Source organism: Tetranychus urticae, chromosome 2, assembly GCF_039701765.1.
Source record: "Tetranychus urticae isolate SD_2017Ah chromosome 2, NJAU_TeUrti_SD_1.0, whole genome shotgun sequence".
Classification (NCBI taxonomy): Eukaryota; Metazoa; Arthropoda; class Arachnida; order Trombidiformes; family Tetranychidae; genus Tetranychus; species Tetranychus urticae.
This window is the reverse complement of record NC_142959.1, coordinates 19,683,299-19,696,482: the sequence shown is the minus strand read 5'-3', so window position 1 is coordinate 19,696,482 and position 13,184 is coordinate 19,683,299. Positions and strand designations below refer to the sequence as shown.

At 31.9% G+C, this 13,184-nt stretch overlaps 2 protein-coding genes and 1 long non-coding RNA gene across 5 annotated transcripts; 1 reads left to right on the top strand and 2 right to left on the bottom strand.

Annotated features, from left to right (window-relative positions):
• The first annotated feature begins 61 nt into the window (after positions 1 to 61).
• Positions 62 to 3,457, top strand: LOC107370870 (stromal membrane-associated protein 1). 2 transcript variants are annotated; one of them, XM_015938828.3, is made up of 5 exons: positions 62 to 301; positions 616 to 923; positions 1,241 to 1,333; positions 1,991 to 2,632; positions 3,093 to 3,457. In XM_015938828.3, the coding sequence occupies exons 1-5, from the start codon at positions 181 to 183 to the stop codon at positions 3,186 to 3,188; spliced, it is 1,260 nt and encodes a 419-aa protein (XP_015794314.1). In that variant the 5' UTR covers positions 62 to 180; the 3' UTR covers positions 3,189 to 3,457. The 2 variants fall into 2 exon arrangements, with proteins under 2 accessions (XP_015794314.1, XP_015794315.1); XM_015938829.3 differs by lacking the exon at positions 1,241 to 1,333.
• A 200-nt stretch (positions 3,458 to 3,657) lies between these two features.
• Positions 3,658 to 5,269, bottom strand: LOC107370887 (uncharacterized). Of its 2 annotated transcripts, XM_015938849.3 has the most exons (3): positions 4,805 to 5,269; positions 4,655 to 4,731; positions 3,953 to 4,562 (listed from the first exon to the last, which is right to left on the bottom strand). In XM_015938849.3, exons 2-3 carry the CDS (start codon positions 4,680 to 4,682, stop codon positions 4,129 to 4,131), a joined length of 462 nt encoding a protein of 153 aa, XP_015794335.2. In that variant the 5' UTR covers positions 4,683 to 4,731; positions 4,805 to 5,269; the 3' UTR covers positions 3,953 to 4,128. The 2 variants fall into 2 exon arrangements, with proteins under 2 accessions (XP_015794334.2, XP_015794335.2); XM_015938848.3 differs by lacking the exon at positions 4,655 to 4,731 and having other exon boundaries at positions 3,658 to 4,562.
• Positions 5,270 to 7,695: 2,426 nt separating this feature from the next.
• LOC107370901 (uncharacterized) lies at positions 7,696 to 10,048 on the bottom strand. The gene is made up of 3 exons (XR_003083880.2): positions 9,782 to 10,048; positions 8,303 to 8,814; positions 7,696 to 8,231 (listed from the first exon to the last, which is right to left on the bottom strand). It is a non-coding gene; the product is annotated as an uncharacterized LOC107370901 (long non-coding RNA).
• Positions 10,049 to 13,184: the final 3,136 nt, after the last annotated feature.

Here is a 13,184-nt window from a genome sequence, read left to right as displayed (position 1 = left end):
TTTTGATCGGATATTCGGATTCTTGGTACTGTGATGTCTGTAACCATTTTCATTCAATCTTTCATTATTCATCTTTCAATTAGTTGATTTTAATTGTTATTTTTTGAAAAACCGTTACATTGTTATCATCTTTTGATCTTTTAATTTAATCGTTGTTTAATTTTCTTTTCATTTTAAACCATGGCAACTTTGAAGGCGGAGAAGGAGAAATTAAAAATGGTCCAAGAAAAGTGTCAGCAGATTTTAAATGATCTTCTTAAAGACGAGGATAATAAATATTGTGTTGATTGTGATGCTAAAGGTTTGTCAGAAATTTGTCTATTTTCTCTCACTTTATCTTTTACATTGCCTCATCTTTACCCTTTAACCTATGTTTCAGTCTTGTAATAGTCTCTCAGCCACCATATGATGACATATTTCACTATTGAACTCATTGTGACAAGAAATATGGTCATTGTCAAGTAACTGTTATCTGATTTTATCTTGTCATCAACTTCCCCCTTACCTCTTACCACCAAGCTGTTTCGCTATCGTTAGACTATCTTTTATGATTCTTATTCACTTCCTCTTTCACTATTTTCACGTCTATTTTTCAATTGCCTTTCCTCCCTTCAGGTCCACGATGGGCTTCTTGGAATTTAGGAATATTTCTGTGTATTCGATGTGCTGGTATACATCGAAATCTAGGTGTACATATTTCCAAAGTTAAATCTGTTAATCTGGATGCTTGGACACCTGAACAAGTCGGTTACCTTCAACAAATGGGTAACAGCAAGGCCAGAGCAGTGTACGAAGCCAACCTTCCAGATAATTTCAGAAGGCCACAAACTGATTCATCACTTGAAGCTTTCGTTAGAGCTAAATATGAGCAGAAAAAATACATTGCCAAGGAATGGGTTCAACCACCAACTCCTCAACCTGCTGTAAGAATTACTTGTGTTTCAAATAATCTCAATACTAGCCTGTCACAACCAAACCTCTATCCCAGCATACATAACAAATTTCCTTGGAGAACTTTATCGATCTTTTTGCATGTTATGACTCTTGTCTCTCCCCTTCATCATTATCAGTCACAAATGATGATTGAATCAAACACTTAATACATGTCTACTATCTTTTTTTACACTCCCTTTAATTCACCTTTTCAACCTCTTTTTGCCTTATTTCTGTTTTCCATCTTTCTTTCCTTCTATATCTTTATCTTATACTTACGTCAACCTTTTGAACATAAATATTCCAGTTTGATATAGAAGAAGAACGTCGTAAAGAGAAGGAAAAAAAGAAAATCCGACTTCCTAAAATTCAGCCTAACGGGTCTCCGGTAGATGTTCAGGTAAATTGTCAAATCAATACATAACCAATTATTGTCAAACAAAGGGACAGAAAGGAGTAGATGATCAACTTTATCTTTATTCAAAAGTTCTTAAAAATCGGAATGAAACGGTCCTGCGAGAGGAGTCAGCCAGAAGTTATTTAAACATATTCATATCAAATAAGTGCTTAAATATAAACATTACTTGATTCTGGTGATATTTTAAAATCAGAAAGTAAAAGTATTTAAACCTGAATATATTTATAACTTAATTCCCATTTTAATGAATAAACTTAGGTACTAGTTCTTAGTAGGTAAGAAATTCCAATCACTTCCATGGCTGTTCAATCAATGACCTGTATCTATAAATGATTGAAGAAAATTTGCCAACATCATTGTTATCGTCATCATCTTATACCGGTGATTAACCTTCCCCTGATTCTTGCTTCATTCTTTTACTTATTCAATTCTTGCAGCTCCTCTCGCAAACTTTAACTATCTTTTGACTTAACCACGGTTAACTAACGTTTAGTAATTAACGCTGACTCACTTATCATCTATTCCATCTAACTCTAAAGTTTGACAAACAGAAACTTGATCTCATTAGGCACGCAGCTTAATGAATTAAAACAGCTATAAACTGTTAGTTAACACTATTTTTGTTTTGTTTTTTTTCAGACAACTCCAGTTCCAAGACCACATTCAACTTTGACTTCAACAAGTGCGATTAGTGTAGAGAAAATTGTTTCGGATCAATCAAAGAAACACTCAGTTGATCTATTAGGACTTGATGTTGGTAGTAGTAACAGTAAATCCAATGGTAATAATCAAGTCAATACAACATCTACCTTGGTTAATAATGACGATGATCCATTTGAAGCATTTGTATCCGCTCCGATGACATCCAATAACGATTTAAACTCTAGTGGAACGCAAAAAACTGATCTTTCCAATTCAAGCAACAGTATTGCAGATGAGGAGAAAGATTTTTTCAATCAAAAAGCACCAACAAGTCAGGATAAAAAATTGGATAAGGAAACAATTATGAAGCTTTATGAAAGCTGTAATACTTATATAAATCCTCTTCAATCAACGATCAATCAGAGTAACAGTAATAATCTGTTCGGACAAAATTTTGGTCTCCCTCATTCTCAACTTTCTACTCAACCCCAACCTCAACCTCAACCTCAACTTCAAAATAATCACCTTTGGTTGCCATCAATTAATAATCAGATTCCAGTAACGCTACCAACTCAGAACTCATTTTTCGTTTCACCTGCTCCAATTGGCGTTACTTTGGGACAATCTCAAATGCAACCAGTAAGCAATGCTTAAACATTCAAACAGCTATAAATTTCTCTAAAATCATTATTTTTCCGTACTGCAGCCTAATAATTTTCAATGACCCGACAATTACTGACAAAGAATCAAACATTTTTTCAGACTTTCACTCCCACTAGTGATTAATTTACCACTAATTATTAGTTAGCTGTTGTCATTGAAAAGTCAAGTAAAAGTTATATCAACGTCAATTTAATCCAATTAAACAGCTTTTTATCGTTTGTTTTTTAGGTTTCATTATTGATTGGAAACTAGTGATAGTTTTTTGCTGGTAGTTGAATTATCATGAAAAATGATGAATGGCATTGAAATAATTACGCCTTAAAAAGCAGTCTTTTCGGTTTAAACTGATTTTTCATCGATTTAGCTTGCTGTTTGCTCCATACAGTTTGTCTTTAAAACAGATTGTTTAACTTATTTTTTTTTCTTTTGTCTACAGCCCGTGTTTGTGAATCCAACCAACCCTTTCTTAACTGCAGCACCTGTCAATACAACACCTGATGATGCTTTCTCTAAACTTCTCAACATCCAATGATAAATTTCGATGATAGTTGTGATGATTGCTGCTGTGTCAAGACAATGATCGATCCGTTTTGCTCTTTTAAGCAAACGCCGAGTTTTACCGTTCAAGAGGAGCGTTTTGATTCTCAGCAAATTGTGATTGAAGATTGAAGAGCTCTAAACTATTAATTATCATAAAAAAGCAAAATTAATATATTATCCAGTATTATTGTACGTTCACCGTGAAAATAACTCATTTTCAGATAACTATGATTACAAGAAATAAAATTTTTCCAATAACAATAGATGGCAGCTCCATATTAGCTGAGCCCAGCTAGGCTAAAGAAGTGGCGTCAACTATTCCTGGAATAACCGTCATAAAATTTAGGCAAAAGTCAGGGAAAGAATGAAATTGAGTTTTCACAAAGTCCTGTTTCAATTTGAATTTGCAACTCTAAAGATTCCAACCACAGCATATGATAAGAATTCACAATAACTCAATTATAATCTGGGAAACTTCTCCTTTAATGGAAAACGTCATATCACAATTTTCAAAAGCTTTTTCACAATTGTGAGATAATTTATCGAAAATCGATCAAGCCATTTATTGAAATTCACATATCTAACATTTTCAAGAGTAAGGGTTTGAATTGTTTTTTGATGCATCTGTGAATTATCATCACTTGAGGCTCTACATCAAAACATTTAAAACAATTTCGAGTGAGAGTTTTTCGGCATCTAAAAACAATTCAATACTGGGGTATAAATGACAATTTGTAATAAATTCTGTGAAACAGATTTGTTTTTAGTGATTATTTGTTAAATCGTCCAAATAATCTGAATGATTTTAATATTAAACGACATTAAAAAGCATAAAAAGTATTTCCAATAGTTAATGGTAAGATCAATAGATATAACAAAGAAATCTTTTCCCATTTTTATAACAAGCTATCTACGTTGATATTCAGTACTATCTAAATTTCATTTAAGGTTTCATTAGTGTTTCCCGGATTAACTGTTGCTGGTTGCGGTGTTGATGGTGTAGTTGATACTGGTGTTGTTGATGTCGATGGTGTTGGTGTAGTTGCTGCTGGTGTCGTTACAGGTGTTGTTGATGGTGTTGGTGGCGTAGTTGATGCTTGTGTTGTTGCTGGTGTTGTTGATGTCGATGGTGTTAGTGGTGTCGATGGTGTTGGTGTAGTTGCTGCTGGTGTCGTTACTGGTGTTGATGTCGATGGTGTTGGTGGTGTAGTTGATGCTTGTGTTGATGCCGGGGTTGAGGCTGGGGTTGATGCCGGTGTAAGAAGATTAGTCGATTTTGTTGGGCTTGAAGTAGTTGATTTAGCTGACGTAGTTGGTGAAGTTGATGTCTGTTGAAGTGTCTGTGGCATCGGATCATCGGAATTACCTAATGAACAAAAGAATAGTGAGAAAAGTAGAAGAAATTGGTGGATTTCAATCAATCAAAAGATAATTTTCAGAAATTTAAGTAAATTTTACTGTTCATTTTTAATCCTCCGAGGCTCATAAAAACGGTATGCTGTTGTAAATCGAATCTTATTTTTTCAAGTGTGATTCTGTTTTTCAATGTTATATCAAAAGTTTAACTGAATTAGCTTGGAAAATTGAAATCTATTGCAATCATCTTACCTTGATTTGCGGTTGTTGTTGATTGTTTCTTCCAATCTTTAAATAATTTTGATTTTAAATCGTGTAACATCGACTGATTATTGACTGGTTTACCTTCTTTAAGACAGTTGACATCAATGGGAGTTTTTGATATCAAATTGCGAACCCAATTTTTAATCGCACCAAATGTTGATACTTTCCAGTTTATCAAATTACCCCAAGTTTTCATTATACCATCCAATGGGGACCAATTGGTGCTGTTGACATAAACTGACCCGGGAAGGATTAGAAAACGACTTTGACGGTGGATGGCCTGGCTCCCAATTTCGTTTGTATTCACCTTCTGGTCAATTAAGATGACAATCAAAGTTAGCATAATGGCGATTTTTGTTGATGGCATATTGATAAAAAATAAGTTCATGTAAATATGGATGGAAAGCAAAAAATTGATGGATCAACTATATTTACAATCACAATGTTGAGTTGATTTACAAATGAACTGATCGAGTCGATTTTAATCGACATTGGCGTTTTTGTTTAGATTTTGGGTTTTGGGTTTTTCCTAGGAAAATAGACAGATTAAATCCAATTTGTAAGATGAACCGTTTGATATTTTATTGTTTCCGTTTGAATAATGGGAATAATTGCAATTTAATCAGTGTAAGACACTTTATTTTACAAAAATAATTGTACAAACGTTAATTTGATTCCTTGTTAAATTTTATTTCATTGCTGTTGTTTTGGTACAAAAACAGTTCAATTGATGATCATTAGACTACTTTGGTATCGAATGCATGATTACTAATAAAATTATGTGAATTTATGGATTCTGTTATACTTTAACTTTAAATACATTTATTAGGCAGCTAATTAGAGACTCTTTAGTTTTTGTGAAATTTGACTGGAATTGACAAAAATTAATGTCTCTTTGTTTATTTACTACGAATCGCACTTAATATTGACCGAATGATGATTTGAGAGTTAGTCAATTTTGTATAATTGGCGGTTTAAATAAGTAACGAATACTATCGACAACATTTTCGGTGATCTTTCAAGTTTATTTCAAGTTTTCTCATATCGGCAAAATTGATATTCAAAAGCTTCGGTAATTTGGATCCAGTTGGTAAAAAATTTAAATATTTAAAATTAATAAATCTTTATTAAATTTATGATTGAGAATGGAAGAAATCCCTCCATCTTGATTTACTAAAGTTTAACTTTTTCATGCGGAAGATGATTGTGAATAAATACAGGAAATATAGCATCAAGGAAAATATAAGCACCATCAACATCCATATTGTAAAGAATTGCTAACAATCAAATTTTCATATGGCACATGTATATTTAAAGGTTGAATTGGTGAATTGAATCTAAATACGTGGATGCATTTGTGAACACAAATCCAAAATATTCCCACTTAAGCATCAGTATAGTTCCCTGATTGTGAGATTAGGACCTATTGAATCACTTTTCATTTGACAATACAGTATTCCAGACTATGAACAAAAAGTAATGATTACGCGACGGTCAAAGAGGATAAACAAAATGGGTCAAGAATAGAAATCAAATGAACTTGTGAAGGCAACGATAATTCGATCACTCATGAATGCTCAGCTTCGGTATGATAACCTTGACCCTGTTAGATGAGAAAAATGTAAAGCAGAATTAGATAAGGTAAATAGAAGAGAATTAAATCTTAATCTAATTGGAGGGATAATAGAATAGTTAAGCAAAGACAGGAAATGTTGAGGAAAAATAACATAAAAATCAATTCCAAATTCAGACACAAAAGCCAATCAAGGTGATCGTTTATAAAAAAACTCGATGCCATCCATATCTTAACAGTACTATTAATGGCTCATAAACATATACATTGAACTTTTTCCATCATTCGTATAATCTCTGCTATCGGATATCAGTCCTACCAAACCAGAATACAGACTAACCAAAATATTCCGATGGTGTGTCCAGTGGTATAAGTTCAGTAGATGTAACTCTTTGTTATGATATTGATCTGGAATGAAATGAATCATCTCGAGACTAAAATATGGCGGACATAACCTCTTACAACAGGTTGAATCCAAATATCCAATAAACATGTTGGTTAAGAGACTGTATAAGGTGAAAGATGTTGCCGTTGCAGGTCTTGGTTGAAACGAAAGAAGATAATCAGGAGAAAGGGAGAGTGAGAGATCGTGTTGGTGATGATTTTCAGTGAAAGTGATGAGAACACAGAAACCGGTTCCTATGACATTGAGAAAAAATACAAAATCAAATAAATTCAATTTTGGTTTGAAAAAATCGTAAACAAGGGTTGAATAAACCCAATTGGCTTACCTTGAATCTTTTTTACTTTCTTTCTTTATCCTCTCTCTATACCTTCAGCCATTTTGGTCACTTTCACTTTTCTTCATTTCACAATCATCAATCTGATCATTAGACTGTCTTCCTATCTTATATCTCTTCCAATGTCCATGTAACATTTACTTATTTTGATAGCCTCTTATTATGTATTCAATATAAATTACAATCATAGAGCAACAATTAACCTTCCAATGTAATCAATGAATTTGATTCTTAAATTTTTTTTAAAAACAAATACGCTTTACATAGTAAAAATTAACTAAGGCTTTACGCTAACTAATGGCCAATTTTAGTTCGTAAATTATAATTACATTTGAGTTCGTTATCATGGATCATCTGTCCTTTCTCCAAACTCGCATTACAATTTGATTTATCGGTTAATCGTTCTTGATCAAGTATTGAACCTGTGAACATCATTAACCGTAACTCAATACTTATCTGATGTTTTTACTTTTTCATCCCTACATACCACTGAATAAACTATAGGTAAAGGTATTTTGCTTTTAACTTGCAATAACCTCTGTTTAAAAAGGACGACAACCTTGATGTTTTTTTGCCTTAATCAGGGGCTATTTATCGTTCGTTCATCAAATTAATTAACTTCACAGAGAGGGCAAACTTTTCATCGTATAAACTTGTATGCTTCACTTAATCCATGTCTCGCCAATTAAATCAAATTACATTGAACTTTCTCCAGAGGGTCAAATTTTTCCCATTTTGTATTCCATTTCATTGTCCAAATGAAAAAGCATTGCAGTTAAACAACTCCTGTAGTCGATTTACAATTGAAACTTTCGTTAATCTGTTGGCTTTGATTATTTTGTATACGCTTCATCATCCTTGGTCAATGTAACTGCGATTATTAATCTGTTTCTGGGCCATCAAATTTCGGATAAAAATAGTAAGGTGAAGGTAAATGGGGTTCGACGATCTATCCATTGCCATTATTATTGATCTAATAATTGTTAATAACCTTGTTTTGTCCAAGATGTCAGAGAATTTTTTTTTTCAATGATTCCTTTTCAGCTTCTAACTTTTCCCTTCACTTGATTACCTTGATTGTTGATCATATGAAATGGATAATCTAATGGAAGAAATAAAAGTTACCATTAGAATTAAGATTAATAAGAATCATTACTTTTTTGTTTCCCTTACTTGGCTCCTTAACACAAATTAAAACTGTTACTTGATTAGTGATTTTTTCCAATTTCAAGGAAAGAATAGATTCTGTTAGTTAATCTAAGTGTTGATCTTCTTCAAGGCTTATGCAATTGAGTTCATCGCAATCGAATTTCTCAATTTTTTTCGCAACTTTCTACCTTTTATCAATACACTTTCACTTTTCTGTTTTAAAATGATTTAACTCTTTCTGACCTTTTCACGTAAAATAATTTTCTCTCTTAAACATTCTCATTAATCAATCTAATTAATCAGATAAAATATGATCGACATGGAATAAAGATTATTGGAAACTGAAATCACTATCAAAGCAAACGTAAATGAGTCTATGCATGAGTTAAATACCAATCCCCATTGATTGAGCACCCGTGAGATCGAAACATGTGGACAAGGCTCTAATATTGGTCAATCATGATTCAGTATCACACCAGACTGTCGTAATATTATCTCATAGAGCTTCCACTCAACTGTAAAATATACCCATTAGCCTGAAAGAAAAAAAAAAGATATTAGTTCGATTAAATCTGATTTTTACTGCTAAGTATGTTCATTAAATTGTGATGATTGGTATGTTGATGTAACTAGGCTTTTCGATTGCTATTTAAAGGTTATTTACTGGGTTTTTTAATAATTCACGTTTATTGGCATCAACTTATGATTATGATTATGATGCTTATTATCAGATTGAAAGAATTATACAAGTGAAAAAGTTTTGATAAAATCTGATGATCAAGGTTAAGGGTGCATTTGGAATCATTCACTATTTATTATTATTGTAAGCACGTTTCAACAATTTTCCATGTGACATTAAAACATCGTTATGAATCACGTTTTCTGTAACAATTTAACTGTCAAAAATTAAGCGGTTGAGACGATACTATGCATTAACGAACAGAGCAATACCAGATGCACACATGTAGAAAAAATGGATTAAAATAATAGTTATAAGCTAATTGAAATCTTCCGTGTTTTACAAATCTACAAAGAATTGCTAATCTATGGCAAAGTAATTTTTAATATACAGATTAGTGGACAAATCATGTTATCTAAAGCTATTAGGACTATGAATTAATAGATGAGATACACGCACAGATGAATAGACAATTACAAACGGATGGCTAAATTATGGGTTAAAATTATTTAGGGTTAAAGAATATATTTATAGATCACAGGGAAAAATAATTAATATTAAAAGGTAAATGTAACATCACAAGATTAGAAATTAACATTATTGAAAGGAATAATACCAATAATAATGGTAATGTTGATAATGAAAGAAAAATGGTGTTTTATCCTCAAACAGAATTGATTAATGGCTATTACTTTCCTTTCTTAAACACTGTAAGTAATCCATTTGAAATTGGATAAATATTTAAGCCTTTATAAGACAGACAAACCATTCAATCACAATTTAATACAGTAAGTTAATTGATTAATGAATTAAAAACGTCTTACCTTACTCAATGTTTAATGAACTCTTGTCGGAGTGAATAAGTGAAGAGAGAAGAGAAAGTGAAAGTGAAGACTCAAAATGATCATAAAAAAGATGAAGGTCGTTGAAGGCTTTTTCAATTTTATCGAACCATTTGATCAAGATATTATCATTTCGCAATAAACAATTATAACACTTTAAACCCTAATAAGTGAAATTGGAATTCAATAAAATCAATTAAAGATAAATCCTAGGTGAATTGAAACAATTTAAATGAAAAGCATGACTGATAGTGATGTGCTGATTTATCGAAACAACCGATATATATCGATATTTTTTCACAAGAAAATATCAATATGAGTTACGATATGGTATCGATATAAAAAAATTGAAAAAATGGTTAAAGTTGCACCTTTGGACATTAATGCGTCCAATTTTTTCATGAGCAATCTTTCTCGTCTTGAAAATATTTGTGTTTTACAGCTAGAAATGTTGAATTGATAATTGAATTAAGGCTAAGAACATGTGACTTTGCAACTCTGCGTGACAAAAACATTTCAGCAAATCAAATGAGTCAAATTTCAATGTAAAAAAGTTTTTTTGATATTTTTTGATATATCGATATTATAGCCCTCAATATCAAAAATATCGATATATAAAAAATACTCATATCGAACATCACTAATGACTGAACAAAAACCGTTGGTTAAAATAAACCGATGAATAACGTTAAAAGAGAGGGAAAGTTAAAAAAGACAATGGTTATTATAAAATGCAAAAGATGGTGACAGGAAGAGTTTGTTTTTTAAATAATTTGCACCCTTTTGACCGTTTGAAAATGAAAGATGATAATCGTTATGATTTAAAATGAATTAGTGTGATTGTGAGGGATCGTCATCCTGCAATTAGGACAATGAACGGATGAACTCTTGATTCTGTGATTCATCAATGATTCCTCTTTTCGCCTTATTCTTTCAACTTTACCTGTATTGGGACAAATTGAAAAGTTTCTACTGGTTTGTTACAGGTAAGTTTTACACAATTTAATACTTTTACTTTTCTTGTTGATATATGTATATATATATGTATGCATTTTAAGACTCAAACTTTTTGTCAAATGATAGTTAGATTGATGGTCGTACGAATTTTCTTATAATTTAATAAAATAAACCTGACAGTATGAATGTTTGCATGTATATATACATTTACACTAACCGTTCACTTTATAGTAAACTCATTGTGATTGTTTGGTTTATTTACTTACTTTTTTGTCTTTCAGATGCGGATCAACTGGAATATATAATAATCAGCAGCAATCAGCGAATTGGATAAATCTTTCCGGTTAAAAGAAGAAGATGAAGATGAAGAAGGAGAACGAAAAGGAGAATATTGAGTGGAAAAGAAGTAAAAAGGAAAAGTTGTAATATATGGAAGATTATCGCTTGACCATTTAACGTGTTGAGTTCATTCAACTTTAAATCGCCTCAAAGGCAAATTATCTTTTATTAAAATAATCGAGGTAAATAACAATCGTTAAATAATAATGGTAATACTGTTGTCATTGCTCGAACGGTTAATCCAATATAACCTGGAACGTTTATTCATGCACAAAGCTACCAATTTCACTGGGAAAGATTTGAATAAAACGACTCATTATAACTGTGGTGATCAAATGTCCACTAATAGACTAGATTAGCATAATCCAATATCACGTGATGGTTTTACAGAAATCAGTCTGAATTGTCAGTTTGAATCTGCAAGTCTCGAGATGAATATCAAATCCATTTTTTTGCATAGAAACATTGGCCATATGATGCAAAAATAACATCTTAATCAGATTACGTTACATTTACATAAATGTTATTTATATGAATGTGTAAAGATTATTATGAAATAGTCTATCTAATCAAACTATCATAATTTAAGTACATTTATCACAGCAATTTAAAGTTGGTTCCTCTGTTGGATGTTATTTTTGTTTATATTCATATGGACTTATCATGAATCCAGCTAACACTATTTCAAGACAACATTGTAACCGTAAATGGTATTTTTGTTTTTCAGATCCTCAAAGGACTTGGAGCTATTTCTTGAAGAAGCCCGATGACCCAAAAATTGGAAGTAAACAAGGATAAAATTCAAAGCCTAGTTGAAATCAAATGATGTTTTTGGAAAGTAAAAGTATTACCAGCATCATCATTTGCACCAATCTGAAATATGGGAAAAGTCTTAAAACCCGAATCATGTGAAGAAGGGGTTAATAAGTTTTGGTTGAGTTGAAAAAAGGTAAACAAAATAATCAACCCTTCATCCTGTTTCAACATCTATTACAATACTTGAGATGTTGTTGATGTTCAAGTTTCTCAATCCAAAATAGACGTAAACAAAACTCCTTAAAAGATAGTAATAACACCGTAATTACTATGTAACAGGTTATGAATTGTTTACAATTTAGAGAAGATTCTGTTGTTGTTTGTGCAGTTATCGCCTGTTATTGCGTATCACACTTGATTACAAGCAACTGTTAATGAACTTGCTAGACAAAAAAAGTCTGAACCCAAAGCGTCTTGATTGTTTCTGATGACAGAACAAAAACTGCTTTTCTTGCTCCATTGATTTATCATAATATCAATGAGCATTACGAAATAATTTCAATTTGTTACAATGTTTAAAGAGTTACAACATTGGAAAATATCTCTGACTAACCTTGGACAGTTGCACCAAACTTCTCGTGATTAATTTACTATTTGAACTGAGAAAGGTTGAAATACGGATTAAGATAAGAACTGATAATGTTTAAAAGTGAAGAGTAAGAAACAGCTAAGAAATAATCGTACGTAATGATTTAGCTTAATTTAGGACGACTGAAAGAGAGGGAGAGAAGTCCGTCTTTCATGATAAAGATGGATATGTTTGAGCCTGTCGAAGCTTTGTGATCAAGTGATGTGATCAAATGGAAAAGTTAGTGACTTAATAATAATAATCATTTTGTTAAAGAGTGTTTGTGATCAGATGAATTTGGTTTGAAAAATAAAAAAAACCGGTTAGGCCCTTGGTTATGCATTGAAAAAGGTCATAGGAGTGGGTCAAGAAGAGGAGAAAGTGATGAAGATGATTTTAATGAGAAATGAGATGAGAAGGAGGAGGATAAAAAATTCCGAAGCAAAATTGTAAACAAGGGGTAACTGACATTTGATGCAATTTACCTTGAGATTTCAAGTGAGCCGGCCAAGACATTGAATGATAATGTGAGAAGGAGAGAGAAAGAGGATGATGATTCTTGTCAGACCAGATCTTCGTTTCTCTCCGAATGAACTGACCTAACCGTTGGATTAATGTTTTTTTACCTTTTCGTTCATCTCTCTGTTTTTGAGGAAAAATTATTATCATCTCCGCCTTTCTGTTCTCATCATCTCTTTCTGTCTC